At 45.9% G+C, this 27,996-nt stretch overlaps 1 protein-coding gene across 3 annotated transcripts in view; it reads left to right on the forward strand.

Annotated features, from left to right (window-relative positions):
* Nucleotides 1-27,996, forward strand: part of NEDD4 (NEDD4 E3 ubiquitin protein ligase) — a 578,822-nt gene that overhangs the window by 124,581 nt on the left and 426,245 nt on the right. For all 3 annotated transcript variants that reach the window (XM_030189078.1, XM_030189079.1, XM_030189080.1), the window contains one exon: nucleotides 7,736-7,789. In XM_030189078.1, coding sequence (XP_030044938.1) covers nucleotides 7,736-7,789 — 54 coding nt within the window. The remainder of the gene's footprint in view (nucleotides 1-7,735; nucleotides 7,790-27,996) is intronic.

The following is a 27,996-nucleotide window of genomic DNA, read 5'->3' on the forward strand; positions in this document are numbered from 1 at the left end:
CAGGAGGGATATGGGTAGCCTGAACAGTGGCACCAGAGCTGAATTTAGGATTTTGGAATCCATAGGAAAGACCAGACAGCAGATCATAGAGAGAAAGAGGGGACTGGGGCTGTCTGAGATGAAAAGATTAGAGAGCTAGCAGAGGAAGGTCATAGTGCCATATTGATACCCTTTTGATGCAGCATGTACATATGTCCCTAAAGGGTCATTCCATGCCAAGTGGTCTAAAATTAAAAAAAGTTCCCACCATCATGTCTCCAATTTTGTTCACATTTTATCTGTTGCGCGAGTCAGGTGTTAACGAAGTTTCCCAAAATTTGAGGTCTCTAACTGCAATAGTTGCAGATCTAGACCCCCTTTTCTGAAAGGTCGTCTGTCCATGAGCACACGACATTTACCAAAATGCCATTTTTGGGGTCTAATAAAATCCAAACACATTTATAAGAATGGCTAAAAAATTCAAATCCTGTACAGGTTTTGATGCTAATTCCAATGAAATACATTTTAACATTATGGATGCAAAATCCAGTCAAACAAGTTGACTCAAAGTGTGCATCAAAATTGGTCACGACTCATCGGAACATATTTGGACCAATATTCAGACCGCAACAACTTCCATGCAAACAAAGATATGGACTTGAAATTTTGAACAAGCATTATGCTTGTGCTGGACATAATACTGCCAGATTTGCAACTAACCAGCATCTATAACCGCCCTGCAGGATTGGCACTGTCAGCGCAAATGGTAAAATGTACCAAAGTTCAAAGCCAATTATTAAAAAAGAGTCTGCCTGAATCAGCTTGTGAACAGTATCATCTAAAAGAGAAAATTGTGCTCTACAACACTGATATGTTTTGTTTTGCAATGCCACCATTAAGTAGCCATTTACTCAGGTCAAAGTATGTTATATTTTGTGTGCGCGATGTATTGCGTTGGTCCATGATGGCTGAGCCATTACTGGTTATCACATTGAAACCAGCATCCCCATCGCCATAGGGGCCACGCCCAATAGCCATGCAGTAACAGCCACGGGTGGGTATCTTTACTGCAGGATCCTAAGCCTGATTGTGGGTTTCTTTACTGCAGGTTCCCAAGCCTGCCTTCTTCAGTTACTTCACTGCAGGTTTATTTATTGCATTTGTATCCCACATTTTCCCACCTCTTTGCATGCTCAATGTGGCTTACAATACATCATGAGTGATGGAAATATATTAGAAAATAGATGTTTAGTGTTACAGAAAGATCTTGGGCAACAAGATAATGATAAAACATAATATTTGAATAAACAGGCAGATATTGTTAGATAGTTCTGAATATATGTGGGGGGGGGGGGGGGGTTGTGTATATTCACATTGGTTGGTCTTTGTAGTATGCCTTGTTAAAGAGATGGGTCTTCAGTAGTTTGCGAAAGTTCATTAGTTCGTAGATCATTTTTAAGTTGCGCGGCAGTGTGTTCCATAACTGTGTGCTCAAGTAGGTAAAGTTTGACGCGTACATTAATTTGTATTTTAGACCTGTGCAGATCAAGGAATTTGTGGGGTGATCTTTTGGCATTCCTGGGTGGTAAGTCTATCAGGTCTGACATGTAGGCTGGTGCTTCTCCGTGCTTCAGTTACTTCACTGCAGGTTCCCAAGCCTGCCTTCTTCAGATACTTCATCATTCTGAAAGCATCATTGATCTGCAAGAGAAAGGTTTCATGGAAACTATATTGCTGACCAGATGATGTCACTGATGGAGCTGGAATAACAGCCCAACACAAGACAAGGCGGACCGGAGCAAGGCTTCACCTGCACTTGGCCGCTTTTCACCAGAAGTTGAGCTTCTGGCTTCAGGTGGCCGGCAGGATTTACTGGACAGGACAGGGAGGCAGGACTGCAGGACACAGCAGCAGGCTGACAAATAACAGGTAACACTAGAAACACGCTGGGTTCCAGGAAAACCGCAGGCAAACGAACAATCCAGAAACAAGCCGGGTCAGGGCAGGCTGTAGGCAGAAGAATAGTCCAATAACAATCCGGGTCTGGGCAGGCAGAAGAATAGTCCAATAAACAATCCGGGTCTGGGCAGGCGGCAGGCAGAAGAATAGTCCAAAAAACAAGCAGAGTAAAAGTCACCAAAACGAAAAGCACAAAGGCACTGCAACAACTCACACCAAAGGAACGCCTCTGAAGAACACTGTTGCAAGGCAACTAGGAACCTTACCAGGTGGTTAATAAATGCAGGTCACAAGGGAGCTCACCAGGTATGGGTGCTGCTTGGTTCCAAAAAACTCCCAAAAATCTGGAGAGCTGGAAGATCCGGACCAGCATATCTTCCAGAACATGGGAAATGGTAAACCATCACTTCGCAGCATTCCCCAGGTCTAAACCCCGGGGACCGAGGTGACTGCGAGCCAGGGACCTGGGCACAACCGTGACAGTATCCCTCCCTTAAGGCCTCCCCGGGCTTCTTGGGAGGTCTGGGTTTCCCTGGATCTTCTGGGTGAAATCGGCTGGCACGATTTGGTAGTCTTCCAATGTCCATATCCTTAGGCGCTGGCCGGTTGAGGGCGAGACTGGGCTTTGTTTACCAAGCGGTGTTGAGTGCCTGGCACTGGAGTGGAGCTACGGGCCATGGTTTGCTGTGAACTAGTCTTTTGATTCTTAGATCTCCGGCGCTCCGGATTGTCCTGAAGCTTAGGTCCTGGGGTCGACTTCTTACGTAAAGTGCGGGATCCCTGGCCCCAAGGAGGCATCTCAGAAGTCCTATTGGCCAGATCTTGAGACCTGGGTCCGTTACCAGATTCCACTTGGCACTGGCTGATCGGGGGTAAGGCACATGCACAGGTCATCCCCCTTGTAAAAGTCTTAGAGTCCTGAGAGTCACTAATATCCGTCCATGCATCTGAATCCTGGTCCAACTGTTCGCCGACCACACTATCGGTTGTCAGGGATGAAACAAAGTTTGCGGCACGACTCACCCCAGTCCATGATCTCACCTTTACCCCAGTCTAGGACCGGGTTGTGTCTCTGTAGCCAGGGAAGACCTAAAACGATGGGTTGTACTGCTGAAGGAAGGACATATAGAGAGATTTCCTCCCTGTGATCGCTGATCTGTAGACTCACAGGCACTGTTTGAGTATTTACATAGCCTTGGATACTACCATACACCGAAAAAAGCGGGATGGTCTTAGGTAGTTCTTGTGTAGGAATGTTCAGTTGCTGGACTAGAAATGCGGTTATAAAGCTTCCACCTGCCCCAGAATTCAAAAAGATCTCAGTATGCTCCTGTTTATGACCTAGGTCAAGTACCGCTGGCATGAGAAACTGAGTGCGCAGAAGGTTAGAGGATTGGCTTACTACAGTTCCTGCAGTTAATCCTGGCTCTAAAGAGCCAGGTTTCTGTGGACAGTTGACCGCGTAGTGTCCCGTCTCACCACAATACAAGCAGAGGTTGAGGGTCCGACGTCGCTGTCTTTCTTGACTCGTGAGAGGGTATGACCTAATTGCATGGGTTCTGCTGGTGGTTGCGGGGGAATCTCCCGTGTACGAGGAGCTGGTGGTAACCCTTGTTGACTCGGCGTCTTCATACCTGTCCTTTCAATGGAACGCCGTTCTTTGCCCCGCTCCTGAAATCGAATATCAATCATAGTACACAGTTTAATCAGGTCATCCAGCCTGGTGGGAAGTTCGCGTCCGGCCAGCTCATCCTTAATCTGTGGTGCCAGCCTCTGCCAAAAGGTTGTGAGCAGACTTTCATTATTCCAGTCCAATTCAGAGGCTAAGGTGCGGAACCTAATCGCATAGTCCCCTAAGGTCTGGGTTCCCTGTTTGAGTCTCAGGAGTGCAGAAGTAGCTGAAGTAACCTTCCCTGGTTCTTCAAACACTCGTTTGAAGTGCTCCACGAAGCCCCGGAAATCCTGAAGCACTGGATCGTTCTTTTCCCAAAGCGGGGACGCCCAATCTAAGGCTTGGCCGGACAGCAGGGACAACATATAAGCTATCCGGGTTCTCTCCGTAGAAAAATCTTGGGCTGGAGCTCAAAAATTATTTCGCAGTGGTTAAGAAACCCTCTACAGTCCTTGGGATTACCGTCATATCTAGGAGGTAACTTCAGACGGATTCCTGATGTGGCTGGAGCTCTTGCTGGTGCTGGACCTGAACCTGAGGCGTCCGCTGCGGCCCCCATAGAGGCCGCCATCAGTCTCTCTAGCTGCTCCATACGTGCTCCCAACCCTTGAAGTATCCTGGCATGCTCCTGCAGCGCCTGCTTGAGGGATGATACCTCCGAGCTCATGGCCTTGCAAACTGTCACGTATACACAGCAGGAACCTAGGTTTGTGAGCCCTTGGGCCACTGCTGAGGAGCGGCAACGGCAGGAGAATCACCCCAACACAAGACAAGGCAGACCGGAACTGGAATACAGTGGACCGGAAAGGCTTCACCTGCACCTGGCCGCTTTTCACCAGAAGTTGAGCTGCTGGCTTCAGGTGGCCGGCAGGATTTACCGGACCGGACAAGGAGGCAGGACTGCAGGACACAGCAGCAGGCTAACAAATAACAGGTAACACTAGAAACACACTGGGTTCCAGGAAAACCGCAGGCAAACAATCCAGAAACAAGCCGGGTCTGGGCAGGCAGCAGGTAGAAGAATAGTCCAATAAACAATCCGGGTCTGGGCAGGCAGCAGGTAGAAGAATAGTCCAATAAACAATCCGGGTCTGGGCAGGCGGCAGGCAGAAGAATAGTCCAAAAAACAAGCAGAGTAAAAGTCACCAAAATGAAAAGCACAAAGGCACTGCAACAACTCACACCAAAGGAACACCTCTGAAGAACACTGTTGCAAGGCAACTAGGAACCTTACCAGGTGGTTAATAAATGCAGGTCACAAGGGAGTTCACCAGGTATGGGTGCTGCTTGGTTCCAAAAAACTCCCAAAACAATCTGGAGAGCTGGAAGATCCGGACCAGCATATCTTCCGGAACATGGGAAACGGTAAACCATCACTTCGCAGCATTCCCCAGGTCTAAACCCCGGGGACCGAGGTGACTGCGAGCCAGGGACCTGGGCACAACCGTGACACTCACCTTGCATGGTGCATCCTGTATATCTCTTGTTTCTACAAGTTGTCCTTAGATGAGATAGGTCTGCGTTTGCTCATCTGGTTAGTGTTAGATTAACCAGTTTTTAAGGTTGTGTTTTATTCTGAGTATTATCCTTACTTGCTTGTCAACCTAAATACTGAGGAGCTGAACTGGATGCCAAGAGAGATGTTTTTCAGCTCAGTTTTCAGTTCTCTATCTCTACGTTCTGGTTGATGGACACAGCTATCTCGCAGATTCTGGAATAGTGGGAAGGATAATGGAAAGAAAACTCAGGTAAGACCTAATTTCTCCATCATGCAATTTTGACACTAGATGCTCTAAAATGTAAACCAAAAATAAAAAAAAATATGAATTTGGGCTGGCCCAGTGATTCAGTTACACTGTTAACTGCCATTATGAAAATCCTCGGTTCAGCCTATAAGGGGTGTAGCTTCTGCTAGGATTTTGTGTGAGTATCACAGGACATGATTTAACCATACTGAGGCAGAGGCCAATGCCATCAACCTGAACTCATCAACCAAGAAATCAGACTGATCCTGAACCTGGCCCAAAGTGTACAGGACATGAAATGACTTGGTCAGCATGACGGAAAGGGGAATCCTACCCTATATCAGGATATCTGAGGCCCTCACTGATAAGAGATAGCATCTACAGCTCTGGAAAGGATGCAGCCCATATTGATCTCTGTGCTTCATCTGAGTCACAGCACCTGTCACCGAATCGGGTCCAGCTTTCATCACGAGGACAAAGACTCTGACATTGACAGGGCAGGAATTTCTGAGCTGTGTTCACACGGGATATCTAGTTGGTTTTATCAGAATAGTAAAATGTGTGTTTGAATCAAGGACATTGCTTGTGAAACCCTTGGGCATAAACCTTAAGATCTGTATGGAATCATTGGAACCTTTTCCTGTATACTGTTATGACTTGCTTTGTAAATAAATCTTTCTTAGTCTGTCATTTTTAGGGGTTTGTATTCAGGAACCTAGTTTGGTGTGAGCAACTTACGTGCTTGGTTTTTTTTGTAATGCGTAGACCTTGGGATGATCAGTGCAAAGGTCCTCATAGTACGGATGAGGCTTGCATGGTTCTAATTTTGATTCTATAACTGTGGCATTATGATCAGACATAGAATCACCTATAGTGAAGTCATGCCAGATGCCAAATTTTGGGGTGCCAATATCCAAGAAATGATGTGGTTGTTGGAAACATGGATGGACTTAATATGCTCACTACCAAGGAAGCCAATTGGTGACTGGTCTCTACAATCAAATTCTTTTCCCGGATGTAACTACAGAAATGTGAAGGCCCAGACAATTGACAATAAGGCCTTTTCACAATCTGTATACTTCTTTTCCACTTCTGATAGTGCTTTGCTTACATCAGCCACTAACTGTCAATCAGTGTCATACAGAACCGTATTCATACAATTTTGAATAAAACCAAGTTCCAGGAAAACTTCTCTGCCTCTTTTGGGATAGGCAAGAAATGAAGAGCAACCGAGGGCATCTGTCAATTCCTGCATTGGCTGAATTTTGTTCCAGGCCTCCCTCCCAAGGTATGTCCTTCCTCAAAAGTTTGACCAGGAGCTATGCGATCTCCGCATACTGATCCACAAATTGTTGGGAGTAATTGCAGATTACCAGAAGCAAATGCAGCTCTTGGAGATAGTGGGCTGCTTAGTTGTTGTAATGCTGTGATCCTTCTCTTCAGAGGATGGAGCCCTTCAGCAGAAACCTCATACCCCAAGTAGTCAAGCAACTTGTGACACCACAGTCTTTTTGCTAATGTCAATTTTGCTTCAGCTGTTTTCAGTTGTTGGAACACATGCTCTATTTCAGTGAGATGCTCTGGAAAAGTGGGGCTTTTAATTAAGATTTCATCCACATACACGAGAGTATGGGCTTCTGTGTTGGGAAGTGCCTTTTGTAGAAAGATGTTGAGCTTTGCTGGTGAATTGAGAGATCCAAAAGGCGTCCTATTCCAGATATATTGTTACTGAAGGTGAAGGCTAGTTTAAGCATTAGCACAGTCCAGAAGCCTGATGCCAGAACAAAGCTAGTGAAATATTTTGCATGTTTAATCATGGCCAGAGTTTGGGCCAAGGATGCCATAGGCCATCCTGACTAAAATCTGGCCATGATTAAAGATGCAAAATGAATTAACTGTGGTTGGGGATTGCTGCAGATGTTGTTTGAGAAAGGGGAGGGTGTGGTGGCCAGATTAGGGCCCATGATAGAAGGGTTCCAGAAAAGGTCCTGCTCTATGATCCCTACTTGTCTGCTGCAGTGACCTTAAGTATTTTGTAGTGGGGGAGGGGGGATGCAGGAAGAAGGGGAAAAATGTAGGAATTTTGGATAGTTGCAAAATGAAGAATCATATCTGGGATCCTGGTGCCCTGACTTCAGCGGAACTGCAACCCAAAAGAGCAGGATGAAGTTAGTGGATCAAAAAAATGTGAAGTTGAAATTGCACTTTTTTTTCTTAGTGGACTGCACTTAAGTTGAGCATGTTTTCTATTTAAAAAAAATGGCCTTGAGGAAATGTTGTTCTTGCAGATCTGGGCTAACCAAATGATTAAGTATAGTACTGTGGTTTTGTTTTTATTTCTTTTTCTGTTTGTTATAAAAAGCATGTTTTCTTTTTCTAGGTTTGCCCACAAAAGCACCGCTTACTCTTTGAAGTATTTGATGAAAACCGTTTGGTAAGTTTATTTCTTTTTAATTAACTAGTGAAAATCTGTAGTGGGGGGATATGGAGTGAAATCATGTGGACAACCTTTATGGGTGAAGAATTTGATCCATGGTTTGTAAAATTAACATAATTGAAATTATACTGTTCTTTAGTAGCTTAGTAAGCCCAGATAGATGTTTAATAACATCTTCATAATTTTTACACTTAATATTTTTGTTAGAACTCACAGGAAGCATAGCAGCTATTTCTTGCAGGGGAAAACTAAAATGGCATATTGTATCTTCATCAACAAAAGACTTTGCTTATGCTTCTAACACATTATGACTACTCCATAGTTTTCTTATGCTACTTTGGATTTCCAGGTCAGTCAGAGCCTGCCACAGCTAAGATGATAGTGTCAGGAGCCTTTCTTGGCTCTTTTGAGTTTTTTTCTTGATTTTTATTCCATCTCCTTTATAATCCAGCAGCCATCACTGTGCAGTGTTTGGCAGGGCCAACAGACCCTCCAGAATGTGATACATTTAGTTTCAAAATTGCAAATCAATGAAAATGAAACAAGCAATCCACAAAGCATACATAAATGTACATTTTCATGAACACACCAAAAAAGAACATGTACAGGACTTGCCATCAAATTTTTAAGATTTCCAACCCTCCCCTCTCCACCACGTCCATCCCATGTAGCAAATAAAGAAAAATATGTCCATAAAACAGGACTGTGTGTATGATTAGCAAACATCATCACACGAAACTATAATCCATTCCTTGGGATAAAACATACAGTTAAGAACAGATAATCTAGGAAAGAGAGGTTTCTAACTCTTATGACTCTTCCCTTCCCACTAAGAATTCTAATACCAACCTTACCTATCTCCAGATTTTAGTCCTAATCCCCTAACCCATCCCCCCTCCTTGATTCCTATAGTTACATCAGGAATTTTTGTATTACATCTTTAATTGAAGATTAAGAATCGTTCTACGTGCATGTGGAGAAAGATCTTGTATATATGGTTCCCAAATCATCCAAAATCACGTCTTGTGTTTCTCAGTGGTACAAGCATTTCAAGCCTCCTACGCCATTGCCAAAAAATGGGGTATTATGTGAAGGGCAGCAAATCTCCTGGACCGGATGGTATTCATCCCAGAGTACTGATAGGACTGAAAAATGAACTTGCGGAGCTATTCTTAGTAATATGTAATTTATCTTTAACATCGAGCGTGGTACTGGAAGATTGGAGGGTGGCCAATGTAACGCCGATTTTTAAAAAAGGTTCCAGAGGAGATCTGGGAAATTTTAGACCGGTGAGTCTGATGTTGGTGCCGGGCATTATGGTAGAGGCTATTATAAAGAACAAAATTACAGAGCATATTCAAAAGCATGGATTGATGAGACAGAGCCAACATGGATTTACTGAAGGGAAATCTTGCCTCACCAATCTATTACATTTCTTTGAAGAGGTGAACAAACATGTGGATAAAGGTGAGCCGGTTGATATTGTGTATCTGGATTTTCAGAAGGCGTTTGACAAAGTACCTCCTGAAAGACTCCAGAGGAAATTGGAGAGTCATGGTAGTGGATTAAAAATTGGTTAAAAGATAGAAACAGAGAGTAGGGTTAAATGGTCAGTTTTCTCAATGGAGAAGGGTAGTTTGTGGGGTTCCCCAGGGGTCTGTGCTGGGACTGCTGCTTTTTAACATATGTGTAAATGACCTAGAGATGGGAGTAACTAGTGAGGTAATTACATTTGCTGACGACACAAAGTTATTCAAAGTCAAATCGCGGGAGGATTGTGAAAAATTACAAGCGGACCTTAGGAGACTGGGCGACTGGGCGTCTAAATGGCACATGACATTTAATGTGAACAAGTGCAAAGTGATGCATGTGGGAAAGAGGAACCCGAATTATAGCTATGTCATGCAAGGTTCCACGTTAGGAGTCACTGACCAAGAAAGTGATTTCAGTGTTGTTTGATATGTTGAAACCTTCTGCTCAGTGTGTTGCTGCGGCTAGGAAAGCAAATTAAATGTTAGGTATTATTAAGAAAGGAATGGACAACAAAAGTGAGGATGTTATAATGCCTTTGTATCGCTCCATGGTGCGACCATACCTCAAATATTGTGTTCAATTCTGGTCGCCACATCTCAAAAAAGATATAGTGGAATTAGAAAAGGTGCAGAGAAGGGCGACGAAAATGATAAAGGGGATGAGACGACTTCCCTATGAGGAAAGGCTAAAGCGGCTAGGGCTTTTCAGCTTGGACAAAAGGCAGCTGAGGGTAGATATGATAGAGGTCTATAAAATAATTTCCAAAAATACTAGGACTAGGTGCATGCGATGAAGCTACGAAGTAGTAAATTTAATACAAATTGAAGAAAATAGTTCTTCACTCAACGTGTAATTAAACTCTGGAATTAATTGCCAGAGAATGTGGTAAAGGCGGTTAGCTTAGCGGAGTTTAAAAAGGTTTGGATGGCTTCCTGAAGGAAAAGTCTACTACTACTTATCATTTCTATAGCGCTACTAGGCATACGCAGCTCTGTACACTTGATCATGAAGAGACAGATTGTAAGCTCTGTCGAGCAGGGACTAATTAGGACAGACAAACAGGACAAATGAGGGATAAGGCAATTAGAAAGGTGGGGATGATAAAACATGGGTACTGAACAAGTGAGTAAGGGTTAGGAGTTAAAAGCAGCATAAGGTGGGCTTTTACCCTAGATTTGAAGACGGCTAGAGATGGAGCTTGATGTACCGGCTCAAGAAGTCTATTCCAGGCATATGGTGCAGCAAGATAAAAGCAACAGAGTCTGAAGTTAGCAGTGTAGGAGAAGGGTGCAGATAAGAGAGATTTACCCAGTGAATGGAGTTCCCGGGGAGGAGTGTAGGGAGAGATGAGTGGAGAGGTACTGAGCAGCTGCAGAGTGAATGCACTTGGAAGTCAATAAGAGGAGTTTGAACTGCATGCGGAAACAGGGAGCCAGTGAAGTGACTTGAGGAGAGGGCTAATATGAGCATAGCGACACTGGCGAAATATAAGTCGTGCAGCAGAATTTTAAACAGACTGAAGAGGAGAGAGATTACTAAGTGGGAGACCTGTGAGAAGCAAGTTGCAATAGTCTAAGCAAGAGGAGATAAGAGTGTGGATGAGGGTTTTGATAGTGTGCTCAGAAAGGAAAGGGCAAAATTTGTTGATGCTATAGAGAAAGAAATGACAGGTTTTAGCAATCTGCTGAATATGTGCAGAGAAGGGGAGAGAGGAGTCGAAGATGACCCCAAGGTTACGAGCTGATGAGACAGGAAGGATGAGAGTGTTAGCCATAGAAATAGAGAATGGGGGAGGAGGAGAGGTTGGTTTAGGGGGAAAGATAAGAAGCTCAGTCTTGGTCATGTTTAGTTTCAGATGGCGGTGAGACATCCAGGCAGCAATGTCAGACAGGCAGGCTGGTACTTTGGCCTGGATACCTGCTGAGATTTCTGGTGTGGAGAGGTAGATCTGGGAGTCATCAGCGTAAAGATGATACTGAAAACTATGGGATGAAATCGGAGTGCCAAGGGAAGAAGTATAGATGGAGAAAAGAAGAGGCTCCAAGACAGATCTCTGAGTTACACCAACTGATAGTGGGATAGAAGTGGAGGAGGATCCACTAGAGTATGCACTAAAAGTACAATGGGAGAGATAAGAAGAAAACCAGGAAAGAACAGAACCCTGAAATCCAAGTGAGGACAGCGTATCAAGGAGTAGGCTGTGATCAACAGTGTCAAAAGCAGCAGATAGATCAAGAAGGATGAGGATAAAAGAGACTATTGGATCTGGCCAGGAAAAGGTAACTGGAACCTTTAGCAAGCGCTGTTTCAGTTGAATGAAGAGGGCAAAAGCCAGATTGAAGTGGATCAAGAATAGCTTGAGATGAAAGAAAGCCAAGACAACGGTGGTGAACAGAATGTTCAAGTATCTTGGACAGAAAAGGGACTAGGGAGATGGGGTGATAGTTGGAAGAACAGGTAGGGTCCAATGAAGGTTTTTTTTAAGGAGTGGTGTGACTATGGCATGTTTGAAGGCATCAGGAACAGTCGCAGTGGAGAGTGAAAGATTGAGGATATGACAAGGGATGACAGTAGGAGAGAGAGTGCTAAGTAGATGGGTGGGAACAGGATCAGAGGAACAGGTAGTTTAGTTTTGAGGAGGAAAGATGATGTGCAGTTTCCTCTTCAGTGATTTCAGAAAAGGAAGAAAAGGAGGCAGGGGTTGGAGGGTTGAGAAAATGGACTAAGGGAAGGAGAGGTAGAGGTGACTTGGTTGAGAATTCAAGTGAATTCAAGTCTTTAGATCATTATTAAATTGGACTTGGGGAAAATCCACTTACTTGGGATAAGCAGTATAAACTATTTTGTACTTTTTTGGGATCTTGCCAGGTATTTGTTTATTTTGTACAGCGCTGCGTAACCCTAGTAGCACTCTAGAAATGTTAAGTAGTAGTATTTGTGACCTGGATTGGCCACTGTTGGAAACAGGATGGTAGGCTTGATGGACCTTTGGTCTGTCTCAGTATCGCAATACTTATGTACCAGTGCTGTAGTGTACACTTTATGCCCACAACACTAGTTGTATGTTTAAAAAAATGCATTTCCCTTTAGTAAGAGACCCACAGTGAACCAAATTCCCCAATGTTAGGCTTTGTGGGGAAATTGCTAGCTGTTGATGATACAACTTCTCTACATAAGCCAGCACACAGTGGCAACATTTTTGAATATCTTTTCAGGCCCAGAAAGTGGGGGATATATTCTGCTGCTGTCCGTATCTATCTACGGAACTATAGTATTCAAAACAGCGAAATTTACTTATTAAAGCAGTCCAATGATTCCTCCCCTACAAGATCAAAACTTCAATTGAGCTACATTGTCTATGACATATGAAAAAAAATTATTACATGCCCATCAAAATCCCCAACCAAAGATCCTGTAGCCCTTTACTTCTCTACCCTTTTATAAGCTATTCACCCCCTCAGTGATAACCATTAATCCCTTCCGTAATCAACAAATATACCCTTATAAGAAGGACATAGCCAAGATGGCCGACAGGACGCTGAGATTATAGCTCCCCAAACAGAGATAGAATTTTGCTATATAAACCCGTTGTTAACAGTTTACCTCTGTGTTTGTGGAATGCTGAAGAGAAAGGGGAAGCCGAGGGGACCTCTTCCTCCCAAGGTTGAAACCCCCTCCCTTCGTCAAACATCTGTCTCAGCATTCCTGGCTTCTACTCCGACGGACGCTTCCGCAGCCGGTGCTGGGGAGAGCACTGGCTTGGAGAGTGATTTATCACTTAGTCCAGCTGGCCCTTTAACTCCACCGTTCCCGAAACCGACCGAAGCAGTGCAGGAGAAGACGAATCTTTCTTCTCTGAAGGAGAGGCAAACTCCGGATAAGAACACTGAGGGTGCGGGAGGCAATGGAGGAAGCCCAACGTTCTCAGGCAGCAGGGGCGGTCCCGACACAAGAATTTAGTGTTTTACAAGCTGAAACTACTTTACTTCTGGCAGGGACACAGCCCCTGATAAGACCTGCCGAGATTTCGCTGGAGACAATTTGGACAGCCCTGGAAAGCCTCCATAAGGTCTGTTTGTCTTTTATTTCTGTGTCACTAAATAATGCAACACAAGTTAAATCTTTAAAGGCTGAATTAGAAGTAATATCTGATAAGCAATTGAAGATAGATGCAGAGTTCAGAAAAATAAGTGAAGTCCAAACCCTGGTAGTTGGTGAAAAATTTATTACTATAAGGAAAATTGAAAATTTAGAAAATTCCTTGCGGACTCAAAAGCTAAGACTTTTGAATTTTCCTTTGAATGACTTAATATCACCGAAAGAAATGTTCTTTAAATTTTTGAGAGAGGAGTTTAAGTACTCTGAACAAATGTATCCTCCTGTACACAAAATATATTATTTGCCAGTTAAACCACAAGAAAAAACACGAGAACAAGAATCTCAGGTTCAGCCTGGAGGTCAAGCACAGGACTTGGACCTGACTACTTTTCTAGAACAATCCACTGAAGAAGAAAAAAAGAGATCTAGGTTAATTGTGAAGTTTGTCTTCCTCCAAGATAAGGAAGCAATATTGAAACTTTATTTCCAGAGATCTAAGATAGATTTTCTAGGAGGGAGAATTCTTATTTTTCCTGATGTTTCCAAGTGGACACAAATGCAAAGAGAGAAGTTTCTTGAACTAAGAGAAGATGTGATATTATTGCAGGCCAAGTTTCAATTGCGCTTCCCGTGCAAATGTGTTGTAATATATGGGGACAAGAAATTTATTTTCTATGAGGTTGATCAACTTTCTGATTTTATAAAGGCCAGGAGGCAATCTGGGCATTCCTCATAGTTTAAAGGGATTGTATAAATAAGAAGCCTAAATTTTTGTTTTGCTAATTTTGTTAATTTCCAGCCCCTCTTGGGTTATTCTTTAGGACATCTTGGGTCTCAATAAGTGGACTAATTCAGAGCTTTGAGTCAGCTGATGTATGTATTTGAAAATGATTTTTTGAAACTAAGTGTATTATATGCCCTGTAATATTTCCTCAAAGATATTTATCTTTGTAAACCATATGTTTAAAATGAAATAAAAAAATAAAAAAATAAGAAGCACATAGAACCATACTTGAACTTACTATCAAGATTAGAAACGTATTACTTCCTCCAATTTGTAATCTGAACACTCCGTCCCCCCTTACAATCCCACCCCCCTCTTCTATATGTAAACCTTTCTTCCCCTTCCCTCCCCCCATTACTTCTAAAAAAAAAAAAAAAAAAAAAAAAAACCCATCCTAAGAAGGAAATGTATTTAAAATAAAACTACGAGCCCTCGGGGACAAGGTCTGTATGTATGGCTCCCACGTATCCAAAAACTGGCGGTGTCTGCGAGGAGAAAACCAGGAAATTATAGACCGGTGAGTCTGACATCGGTGCCGGGGAAAATGGTAGTGGCTATTATCAAAAACAAAATAACAGAGCACGTCCAAGGACATGGATTAATGAGACCAAGTCAGCACGGCTTTTGTGTGGGGAAATCTTGCCTGACCAATTTACTTCAATTCTTTGAAGGAGTAAACAAACATGTGGACAAAGGGGAGCCAGTTGATATTGTGTATCTGGATTTTCAAAAGGCGTTTGACAAGGTACCTCATGAAAGGCTACAGAGGAAATTGGAGGGTCATGGGATAGGAGGAAATGTTCTATTGTGGATTAAAAACTGGTTGAAGGATAGGAAACAGAGAGTGGGGTTAAATGGGCAGTATTCACAATGGAGAAGGGTAGTTAGTGGGGTTCCTCTGGGGTCTGTGCTAGGACCGCTGCTTTTTAATATATTTATAAATGATTTAGAGATGGGAGTAACTAGCGAGGTAATTAAATTTGCTGATGACACAAAGTTATTCAAAGACGTTAACTCGCGACAGGATTATGAAAAATTACAGAAGGACCTTACGAGACTGGGAGACTGGGCGTCTAAATGGCAGATGACGTTTAATGTGAGCAAGTGCAAGGTGATGCATGTGGGAAAAAGAACCCGAATTATAGCTACGTCATGCAAGGTTCCACGTTTAGGAGTTACGGACCAAGAAAGGGATCTGGGTGTCGTCGTCGGTAATACACTGAAACCTTCTGCTCAGTGTGCTGCTGCGGCTAGGAAAGCGAATAGAATGTTGGGTATTAGGAAAGGTATGGAAAACAGGTGTGAGGATGTTATAATGCCATGGTGCGACCGCACCTTGAGTATTGTGTTAATTCTGGTCGCCGCATCTCAAGAAAGTAGAATTGGAAAAGGTGCAGCGAAGGGCAACTAAAATGATAGAGGGGATGGGACGACTTCCCTATGAAGAAAGACTAAGGAGGCTAGGGCTTTTCAGCTTGGAGAAGAGACAGCTGAGGGGAGACATGATAGAGGTATATAAAATAATGAGTGGAGTGGAACAGGTGGATGTGAAGCGTCTGTTCACGCTTTCCAAAAATACTAGGACTAGGGGGCATGCGATGATACTACAGTGTAGTAAATTTAAAACAAATCTGAGAAAAATTTTGTTCACCCAACGCATAATTAAACTCTGGAATTCGTTGCCGGAGAAAGTGGTGAAGGTGGTTAGCTTAGCAGAGTTTAAAAAGGGGTTAGACGGTTTCCTAAAGGACAAGTCCATAAACCACTACTAAATGGACTTGGGAAAAATCCACTATTTTTTTTTGTTACATTTGTACCCCGCGCTTTTCCACTCATGGCAGGCTCAGTGTGGCTTACATATTATATACAGGTACTTATTTGTACTTGGGGCAATGGAGGGTTTAGTGACTTGCCCAGAGTCACAAGGAGCTGCCTGTGCCATCCTCATCCTCCTCGCCCAGAGTCACAAGGAGCTGCCTGTGCCATCCTCATCCTCCTCGCCCAGAGTCACAAGGAGCTGCCTGTGCCATCCTCATCCTCCTTGACCTATCTGCCGCCTTTGACACCGTCAATCATAATTTACTTCTTGACACACTGTCCTCATTTGGATTCCAGGGCTCCGTCTTCTCCTGGTTCTCCTCGTATCTTTCCCAACGCACCTTCAGAGTATTTACTAATGGCTCTTCTTCCACCCCCGTCCCTCTCTCTGTCGGGGTCCCTCAAGGATCTGTCCTTGGACCGCTTCTTTTCTCGATATACACCTCTTCCCTGGGCTCGTTGATCTCATCACATGGATTCCAATACCATCTCTATGCTGATGACACCCAGCTTTACCTCTCCACTCCCGACATCACAGTCGAAACCCAGACCAAAGTTTCGGCCTGCCTTTCAAACATCGCTGCCTGGATGTCCAACTGGCATCTGAAACTGAATATGGCAAAGACTGAACTCCTTGTCTTTCCACCCAAACCCTCTTCTCCTCTTCCCCCACTTTCCATCTATGTTGACAACGCCCTCATCCTCCCCGTCTCTTCAGCCCGCAATCTCGGAGTCATTTTCGACTCCTCCCTCTCCTTCTCTGCCCATATCCAGCAGACAGCTAAGACCTGTCGCTTCTTCCTCTATAATATTAGCAAAATTCGCCCATTCCTCTCTGAACAGACCACCCGAATCCTCGTCCACTCGCTCGTTACCTCTCGTCTTGACTATTGCAACCTTCTCCTCGCTGGCCTCCCACTTAGCCACCTATCCCCCCTTCCATCTGTCCAAACTTCCGCCGCACGTCTTATCTACCGCGTGAACTGATACTCTCATATCACCCCTCTCCTCAAGTCGCTTCACTGGCTCCCGATCCGCTACCATATACAGTTCAAGCTTCTCCTATTGACCTTCAAGTGCACTCAATCTGCAGCCCCCCATTACCTCTCTACCCTCCTTTCCCCGTATGTTCCCACCCGTAACCTCCGCTCTCAGGAAAAATCACTCCTATCTGTACCCTTCTCCACCACCGCTAACTCCAGATTCCGCCCCTTCTGCCTCGCATCACCTTATGCCTGGAACAGACTTCCTGAGCCCATACGCCGTGCGCCCTCCCTGCCCATTTTCAAGTCCTTACTCAAGGCCCATCTCTTCTCCCTTGCTTTTGGCGCCTAACCACCTTCCCCTTTCCTGATACCTACACTGGCTACATAGCTTGTTACCGTTAGATTGTAAGCTCTCTTCTCTGAGGACAAGCAGGCTGCTTGTTCTCACTGATGGGTGACGTCCACGGCAGCCCCTCCAATCGGAAACTTCACTAGCAAAGGCCTTTGCTAGTCCTCGCGCGCCCATGCGCACCCGTCTTCCCGCCCGAACCGGCTCGTGTTCGTCAGTCTTTTTTTGTCCGCGCTCGGTACGGTCGTGTTTGCGCCGTTCGCGCCCCTTAAGTTGACCCTCGCGCGTCTTTTTGACTTCGTTTCTAAAAATAAATAAATAAATAAAAATAACTAAAGGGATTTCGGAAAAGGGCCTTTCGGTCTTTTTCCCCTTCCCGTATTTCCAGTTTTTTGCCCCGTTAAGTTTTCTTTTGTTTTTGGGGTAGGCCCTTTTGAGGCCTCGGGTCGAGTTTTTTCTCCCCCTCTTTTTGGTGCCTTACCGCAATTAGGAGTTTCGATTTCGCCGGCGTGATTTTTCCGCCCATGTCATCGAAGTCTCCCAGTGGCTTCAAGAAGTGCACCCAGTGCGCCCGGGTAATCTCGCTCACTGATAGGCACGCGTCGTGTCTTCAGTGTCTGGGGGCTGGGCACCGCCCGCAGGCCTGTAGTCTTTGCGCCATTTTACAAAAAAGGACTCTGGTAGCGAGATTGGCCCAGTGGAACGTGTTGTTCTCGGGCTCTTCGTCGGCATCGGCACCGGGAGTATCGAGTGCATCGACGTCGACAGCGTCAAGACCTCCGACCTCGGCGACTGTATCGATTGCATCGAGGCATCGACCCTCTGCATCGTCGGGGCCGAAACATCGGAAGGCTACGTCGGCGTCGGTGGTACCAGGACCTCCACTAGTGCTAATGTCGTCGGACGGTGGTGCTTCGACTGGAGTGCAGGTGAGGGCTGTCCATTCCCCTGCTGGTGGCGGTGAGCCTTCGGGTGGGTCTCCCCCTACTCTGAGGGCTCCTGCAGTACAGCCCCCCCGAGACCGACCTTCTTCGGCCTCGGCCCCGAGGAAGCGATGGCTGGATTCTACATCCTCCTCATCGGTACCGGGAAGCTCCGGTGACATGCTTCGTTTGAAAAAGTCAAAGAAGCATCGACACCGGTCTCCTTCCCGCGTCGGTACCGAGAGCTCGGGGTCGCCGAGGGAGTCGGCACCCAGTAGGCATCGGCAACGGGAGGACCGCTCACCCTCTGTTCAGGAGGTGTCGATGCGCTCCACCTTGGACAGCCCGGAACAACCTCCACGTCCGGAACAGACCCTGACTTCGACGCCTTCATCGGCTTCCATGTCTTTCTCCACAGCTGCCCTGCACGAGAGTCTCCGGGCCGTTCTCCCAGAGATCCTGGGAGAGCTGTTGCGCCCTTCCCCTCTGGTACCGGGGGTGCTTGCACCCCCGGTACCGTCGAGTGAGGCGCCGGCTAGCCCCTTGCCCGGGGTGAGGTCTCCGACATCGGTGCCGCTTGCGGTACCGACTGCGGTCGCCTCCCAGGAAGGCTCCCCGACGACGTCGGTGGAGGGAGCTTCGCCGGTGTGGGCGAGGGAGTCTACCTCTCGACGCTGACACCGTGGCCGTGGTTCCACGGAGTCGAGCCGGGCACGGCTTCAGACACAGGTTCGTGAACTTGTGTCTGATACCGATGGTGAGGCCTCGTGGGAGGAGGAGGAGGACATCAGATATTTCTCTGACGAGGAGTCTGATGGCCTTCCTTCTGATCCCACTCCCTCCCCTGAAAGGCAGCTTTCTCCTCCCGAGAGTCTGTCTTTTGCGGCCTTTGTCCGGGAGATGTCTACGGCCATCCCCTTCCCGGTGGTTGTGGAGGACGAGCCCAGGGCTGAAATGTTTGAGCTCCTGGACTATCCTTCTCCACCTAAGGAAGCGTCCACAGTACCCATGCATCATGTCCTAAAAAAGACATTGCTGGCGAACTGGACCAAGCCTTTAAGTAATCCCCACATTCCCAAGAAGATCGAGTCCCAGTACCGGATCCATGGGGACCCAGAGCTGATGCGCACTCAGTTGCCTCACGACTCTGGAGCTGTGGATTTGGCCCTAAAGAAGGCTAAGAGTTCTAGGGAGCATGCTTCGGCGCCCCCGGGCAAAGACTCTAGAACCTTAGACTCCTTTGGGAGGAAGGCCTACCATTCCTCTATGCTCGTGGCCAAAATTCAGTCTTACCAGCTCTACACGAGCATACACATGCGGAACAATGTGCGGCAGTTGGCGGGCTTGGTGGACAAGCTCCCTCCTGAGCAAGCCAAGCCATTTCAGGAGGTGGTCAGGCAGCTGAAGGCGTGCAGAAAATTCCTGGCCAGAGGGGTATATGAAAAGTTTGATGTTGCGTCCAGGGCCGCTGCTCAAGGTGTGGTGATGCGCAGACTCTCATGGCTGCGTGCCTCCGACCTGGAGAATAGGATCCAGCAGCGGATTGCGGACTCGCCTTGCCGTGCGGACAATATTTTTGGAGAGAAGGTCGAACAGGTGGTAGAGCAGCTCCACCAGCGGGACACCGCTTTCGACAAGTTCTCCCGCCGGCAGCCTTCAGCTTCTACCTCCACAGGTAGACATTTTTATGGGGGAAGGAAGACTGTTCCCTACTCTTCTGGTAAGCGTAGGTACAATCCTCCTTCTCGACAGCCTGCGGCCCAGGCTAAGCCCCAGCGCGCTCGCTCTTGTCAGCAGCGTGCGCCTCAGCAAGGCCCCTCGGCTCCCCAGCAAAAGCAAGGGGCGAGCTTTTGACTGGCTCCAGCAGAGCATAGCCAACATCCAAGTGTCAGTGCCGGGCGATCTGCCGGTCGGAGGGAGGTTGAAAGCTTTTCACCAAAGGTGGCCTCTCATAACCTCCGATCAGTGGGTTCTTCAAATAGTCCGGCAAGGATACACCCTCAATTTGGCCTCCAAACCTCCAAATTGTCCACCGGGAGCTCAGTCTTACAGCTTCCAGCACAAGCAGGTACTTGCAGAAGAACTCTCCGCCCTTCTCAGCGCCAATGCGGTCGAGCCCGTGCCATCCGGGCAAGAAGGGCTGGGATTCTATTCCAGGTACTTTCTTGTGGAAAAGAAAACAGGGGGGATGCGTCCCATCCTAGACCTAAGGGCCCTGAACAAATATCTGGTCAAGGAAAAGTTCAGGATGCTTTCCCTGGGCACCCTTCTCCCCATGATTCAGGAAAACGATTGGCTATGCTCTCTGGACTTGAAGGACGCCTACACGCACATCCCGATACTGCCAGCTCACAGACAGTATCTGCGATTTCAGCTGGGCACACGTCACTTCCAGTACTGTGTGCTACCCTTTGGGCTCGCCTCTGCGCCCAGAGTGTTCACGAAGTGCTTGGCTGTAGTAGCAGCGGCGCTTCGCAGGCTGGGGGTGCACGTGTTCCCCTATCTCGATGATTGGCTGGTGAAGAACACATCCGAGGCAGGAGCTCTGCAGTCCATGCAGATGACTATTCGCCTTCTGGAGCTACTAGGGTTTGTGATAAATTACCCAAAGTCCCATCTTCTCCCAGTACAGAGACTCGCATTCATAGGAGCTCTGCTGGATTCTTGGACGGCTCGGGCCTATCTCCCAGAGACGAGAGCCAACAACTTGTTGTCCCTCGTCTCACGGGTGCGAGCGTCCCAGCAGATCACAGCTCGGCAGATGTTGAGATTGTTGGGCCACATGGCCTCCACAGTTCATGTGACTCCCATGGCCCGCCTTCACATGCGATCTGCTCAATGGACCCTAGCTTCCCAGTGGTTTCAGGCTGCTGGGGATCTAGAAGATGTGATCCACCTGTCCACGAGTTTTCTCAAATCCCTGTATTGGACGATTTGGTCCAATTTGACTCTGGGACGCCCTTTCCAAATTCCTCAGCCACAAAAAGTGCTGACTACGGATGCGTCTCTCCTGGGGTGGGGGCTCATGTCGATGGGCTTCACACCCAGGGAAGCTGGTCCCTCCAGGAACGCGATCTGCAGATCAATCTTCTGGAGTTACGAGCGGTCTGGAACGCTCTGAAGGCTTTCAGAGATCGGTTGTCCCACCAAATTATCCAAATTCAGACAGACAACCAGGTTGCCATGTATTACATCAACAAGCAGGGGGGGCACCGGATCTCGCCCCCTGTGTCAGGAAGCCGTCAGCATGTGGCTGTGGGCTCGCCGTCACGGCATGGTGCTCCAAGCCATATACCTGGCAGGCGTAAACAACAGTCTGGCCGATAGATTGAGCAGGATTATGCAACCTCACGAGTGGTCGCTCAATTCCCGAGTAGTGCGCCAGATCTTCCAGGTGTGGGGCACCCCCTTGGTAGATCTCTTCGCATCTCGAGCCAACCACAAAGTCCCTCAGTTCTGTTCCAGGCTTCAGGCCCACGGCAGACTGGCATCGGATGCCTTCCTCCTGGACTGGGGGGAAGGTCTGCTGTATGCTTATCCTCCCATACCTCTGGTGGGGAAGAGACCGAGGCACCATGATTCTGATTGCTCCTTTTTGGCCGTGTCAGATCTGGGTCCCTCTTCTTCTGGAGTTGTCCTCCGAAGAACCGTGGAGATTGGAGTGTTTTCCGACCCTCATCACACAGGACGAAGGGGCGCTTCTGCATCCCAACCTCCGGTCTCTGGCTCTCACGGCCTGGATGTTGAGAGCGTAGACTTTGCCTCTTTGGGTCTGTCAGAGGGTGTCTCCCGTATCTTGCTTGCTTCCAGGAAAGATTCCACTAAGAGGAGTTACTTCTTTCTATGGAGGAGGTTTGCCGTCTGGTGTGACAGCAAGGCCCTAGATCCTCGCTCTTGTCCTACACAGACCCTGCTTGAATACCTTCTGCACTTGTCTGAGTCTGGTCTCAAGACCAACTCTGTAAGGGTTCACCTTAGTGCAATCAGTGCATGCCATTACCGTGTGGAAGGTAAGCCGATCTCAGGACAGCCTTTAGTTGTTCGCTTCATGAGAGGTTTGCTTTTGTCAAAGCCCCCCGTCAAACCTCCTACAGTGTCATGGGATCTCAATGTCGTTCTCACCCAGCTGATGAAACCTCCTTTTGAGCCACTGAACTCCTGCCATCTGAAGTACTTGACCTGGAAGGTCATTTTCTTGGTGGCAGTTACTTCAGCTCGTAGAGCTTCAGGCCCTGGTAGCCCAGGCCCCTTACACCAAATTTCATCATAACAGAGTAGTCCTCCGCACTCACCCTAAGTTCTTGCCAAAGGTTGTGTCGGAGTTCCATCTGAACCAGTCAATTGTCTTGCCAACATTCTTTCCCCGTCCTCATTCCTGCCCTGCTGAACGTCAGCTGCACACATTGGACTGCAAAGAGCATTGGCCTTCTATCTGGAGCGGACACAGCCCAACAGACAGTCCGCCCAATTGTTTGTTTCTTTTGATCCCAACAGGAGGGGAGTGGCTGTGGGGAAACGCACCATATCCAATTGGCTAGCAGATTGCATTTCCTTCACTTATGCCCAGGCTGGGCTGGCTCTTGAGGGTCATGTCACGGCTCATAATGTTAGAGCCATGGCAGCGTCGGTAGCCCACTTGAAGTCAGCCACTATTGAAGAGATTTGCAAAGCTGCGACGTGGTCATCTGTCCACACATTCACATCTCATTACTGCCTGCAGCAGGATACCCGACGCGACAGTCGGTTCGGGCAGTCAGTGCTTCAGAATCTGTTCGGGGTTTAGAATCCAACTCCACCCCCCTAAGCTCATGTTTTATTCTGTTCCAGGCTACACTCTCAGTTAGTTGGATAAGTTGTTAGGTCAATCTCAGTTATGTCCTCGCCGTTGTGAGGCCCAATTGACCATGTTTGTTGTTTTGAGTGAGCCTGGGGGCTAGGGATACCCCATCAGTGAGAACAAGCAGCCTGCTTGTCCTCTGACAAAGCGAATGCTACATACCTGTAGAAGGTATTCTCCGAGGACAGCAGGCTGATTGTTCTCACAAACCCGCCCGCCTCCCCTTTAGAGTTGTGTCTTCCCTTGTATTTGTCTTGCTACATATGGGACTGACGAACACGAGCCGGTTCAGGCGGGAAGACGGCCGCGCATGCGCGGTGCGCATGGGCGCACGAGGACTAGCAAAGGCGTTTGCTAGTGAAGTTTCCGATTGGAGGGGCTGCCGTGGACGTCACCCATCAGTGAGAACAATCAGCCTGCTGTCCTCGGAGAATACCTTCTTACAGGTATGTAGCATTCGCTTTGAGCAGGGACTGTCCTTCCCCATGTCTAAACTTGTACAGCGCTGCGTAACCCTGGCAGCGCTATAGAAATGCAAAGTAGTAGTAGTAGTAGAAGTGGGAATCGAACTCAGTTCCCCAGGACCAGAGTCCACCACCCTAACCACTAGGCCACTCCTAGTTTGTACGTTTGGGAAGCTTGCCAGGTGCCCTTGGCCTGGATTGGCTGCTGTCATGGACAGGATGCTGGGCTCGATGCACCCTTGGTCTTTTCCCAGTGTGGCATTACTTATGTACTTATACTTATGTACTTATGTGATATGCCTAGAGTACCAGCTTTTTATGACCAAAGTTGAGGAAATGGACAATAAATGCATGCAGTCGCGCTTCACCTTCCACCATGTGGTCCAGATGATGTGCTCGTAAAGTGCACAGTTGGCCCAGATGATTAGAATCTTGTACCAGTTCTGTGGTGGTCCAGGTTTCTAAAAAAATATCACCAACTTGACATCTTTGACAGACTCAGGAAAGCCCAGAAAGCGAAAATTATTTCTTCAAGCTTGATTTTCCAGGTCTTCAGTTTTTATCTGTCCATTTAGTGTGAGATACTTTTAGCACTGCCAGGTCTGCCTATGCTTTCTTTGCCTGATTGGTCCTCAACTGCGTTAAGCCGTTCCTCATAGGTCGTCATATGACTGCCAAACTCCACAACCATCTTGGGGGTGGAGGCAAGTTGTTTATGTAAGTTATCACATTGGCCCTTCAAAGCTTGCTCAACTGCTTCTATAATTTTGTGCACTAGTGCAGGACCGACTGACTCCGCTTCCTCCACGCTTTTCGACACCTTGAGCCTATCCGCGTGATTAGCCTTCAAATTGTCTTTTTTCACCAATTTCAATGCCATCTCAGGGCATTTGTGAATGTTTTTGTCCATTGAACAGTAAAGTTGAAGTGTCCTTCAGCTGAAAATTAATACTGCAGAATCTAGACCGATTTGGAAGGATCATTGGAGAGCTCTTGAGCTCCTGCAATATGCAGCCATTCCATTCAGCACATCATGTGATCCATCATCTTTTCTCCCAAGTTAAAGAACCCTAACCTCTTTAGCCTATCTTTATAGAAGTCATGCCATCTTCTTTATTTTGGTTTCCCCTCTCTGTACCTTTTCTATTACACTGTGGTGCTTATTTTCAAAGCATATGGACGTCCCAAAATGCTGAAAGAAATGTCCTTGTGCTTGAAATGTCCAAATCCCAGTTTTGTAAAAGACAGCATTTGGACGTCTGACACTACCGTATACATACCCACATAGCAAGGGGGGTGTTATGGGTGTGGTTTGGGCAGGACTAGGGGGTCCAAAATCAGACATCCAACAGTGATTACCAAAGAGAAACAAACAGTCTAAAAAAGGATGTCATTAGTTAGACCTGTTTCAGTCATATCTGGGGTACGGAAAGGTCCTCTGATTAGTTGGCCACTGGAGGAATTAACAATACATAATAACCCATTTTCTCAAAACATTGCACTGCATAGACAGGGTAAATTTCTTGATAATGAATCGTAATCACAGACCTTTTCACAAGGGCAAAATGCTCTTGACTTGCCTTGCCTCCTCACTGGTCTTACTTTTAATTTTTTAATATTAGAAAACTTTATATAAATTTAGAAACTTTTTATAAGTTTTTGCATTTTATCACAAGATAAATCATATTGGGAAACATCTACCGACATTCGGCATGTTTCGCTTCAGCTGCGTCACGGATTGGTCCTCTGAAAAGTATATAATAGAAAACATTAATAAAAATTCAAAAGAGATCAGTATAATTAATCATTTCCATGCAGCTCTCACCAAACTTGGTAGGCCATTCAGCTAGCAATTTTACAAAGGCGGCACACATCATGTATTTAAATATCTTATAATCAGCTGATCCCCACCCAGTCAGAGCTACACCCACACCCCTATTACATTAAGGCGGTTTACATAGTATATACAGGTACTTACTTATTTGTACCTGGGGCAAAGGAGGGTTAAGTGACTTGCCCAGAGTCACAAGGAACTCCAGTTCCCCAAGATCAAAGTTCCCTTAACTAACCACTCCAAAAGGAATACCAGACTGTATGGACAGCTTCAAGCATTTTATGGGCATTGGGAACAGAGCAGCATGAAGATCTGAGGAGTGCACTGTAAACCAAGGGACCCAGGTTCAAATCCTAATTTTCTTTAGTTCCAATATTTGTGTTTAATTTTATCAATGAAACAAAACACAAATGGCTAAAATGTTAGCCAGTGTACAAATATGAACAATAAACTGAGCATCAAACAATATACATATCTGATACAAGATAAAGATATCAATTATTATGGTTACAGATTTGTAACGATGGTTAGGTAGACATATCGTGAGAACAGATAGTTAAGAGAACATATCTACGCAAGAGTACTACATATTTGATTTTGAAGGGGAGACCATATTTTCCTGTATTTGGTAATTGAATTATACTTCTCAGCCACTGCATATTCATATTTGGCAAGTATACATACTGAATTCCACCACGTTAAGTAGGTTGCCTTGGATAAGTCTTTCCAGCAGAAGAAAAGTGTTCTTAATGCTGTTTGGAGAAGTATATCCAAAAGTTGTGATTGATATTTATCCAATGGGCAATGTATAGCTGATGACCCTAATATGGCTATTTTATATGAGAAGGACACTGGTATCTTCCATGTAGATGATATGGTGTTCCATATTGATCGCCAGTATTCTTGTATAAAAGTACAGGAGTAAATATGTTTAAGGATTCCTTTATCTTTATTACATGACCAGCAATTTTCCGTGTTGTTTTTGGGAACTGATATTTTTAGTTTGGCAATTTTACTTGGAGTCCAGAGAGCTCTATGTGCCAAGTAAAACATGGATTGCGATGTAGATGCAGATCTAGTAGTATGTGTAGTTCTAAACCAAAATTTATTCCATAGTTGTTTGTTGAGTTGAAGATTTAAATCATGTTCCCAGGATTCCATGATATTAGTAGGTGCTTTGAATTTTGCTTGTTGAAACATTTTGTACCATTTGGAGGTAGCTCCTTTAGATAACATTAAAGTTCTACCAATTTGCCAATAACTAGGAGGATCAGTAGAAAGTTTAGTAATGTCAGAAGTAGCAGTTATGCAGTGCTTAAGTTGTATCCATTTGTAGTGGTGGGTATTAGGAATACCAAATTTCAAACATATTTTGTTTAAGTGTGCGCCCTCCGGGAGCATTAAAATACATACTTGTACCTAAATAAGCAACCTGCAAGACTGAAAGCTATTGAAGTGGTGTAGGTTCAGATACAGTAGGTATTTTATGTTTCAACGTTTTTTTTTTTTTGATGACACTTCTAAACTAAAATCACATTCCACATTCTGAATGTACAAGAACTCAATCATGAATAGGTAAACAATTAAGACAATTTGCTACTTACAGTCATCAAACTTTTATCATTATATCCCCCCACTCCCTCCTTCTGTTTATACTCTAACATTTTACTTCCCATCAGTGTATTTTCTTTAGATTGCAACATTTGTATTTATGACAGCTTTAGATAACCATTTTGAACAAGTTGAACACTGATGATTTCAATTCAAAAGAATAATACAAGAGGGATCCAAGATGGCGATGAGGGAGGACGCACGTTAGTTTGGCTCGTGCTGTCTCCAAGTTTCCTGTGACTATTGGCGCGCTACCCGTGGAATATGGGCAAGAGGAAAGGAAAAACAGTTGCTTATCTCTCCCTGAGCACTGCTGGAAATCCCACCATGTCCCAGCCTGCCTTGGAGCACTACGGGCTCACAACGTCGGCGACATCAGCAGCTACTTCGGGGAACAGCAAGGCGTTTTCGCCGGATACTAGCGGAGAAGGAGTGACGCTCAGTCCTCCTGCCGGCGCCACTCCTCCAACCCTGGAAGCGATCATGTTTCGCCGATGCTGACACCGCGGGATTCGCCCGAAGTGGGTCTAAGAACCCGTGGAATGCAAGGAGGGCTCGGTGCAACTTCGACTCCAGTTGAAAAACCAGCTATCGGTTTGGAGAGTGAGTTCTCCTCCCCGAAGACACCCGGAGCGGTTTCCGTCGAGGAGCTGGGGTTGGTGAAGCCTACAATCGTTACAATGGATGTTTTATGGGAGGCTTTGCAGAGCGTGAACACCTCACTTCTTCAGATGTCTAAAACTTTTCAGGAACAAACAAGTGAGTTTAAAAATCTTTATCAAAGCCTGTCTACGAAGGTGGAAGCCCAGGGGAAAAACTTTGAAACATTTAATACAGATATGGTTTTCTCTGAAAAAAATCAGTAAACTTGGTAATTAAGGATAATTTTGTTTCCTCAAAAAAAATTGGAATTTTTGGAGAACCAAATGAAAAAAAATAACTTACGACTGATTAATTTTCCTGAAAC

This window comes from Microcaecilia unicolor, chromosome 1 (genome assembly GCF_901765095.1).
Source record: "Microcaecilia unicolor chromosome 1, aMicUni1.1, whole genome shotgun sequence".
In the NCBI taxonomy this organism is placed as follows: domain Eukaryota; kingdom Metazoa; phylum Chordata; class Amphibia; order Gymnophiona; family Siphonopidae; genus Microcaecilia; species Microcaecilia unicolor.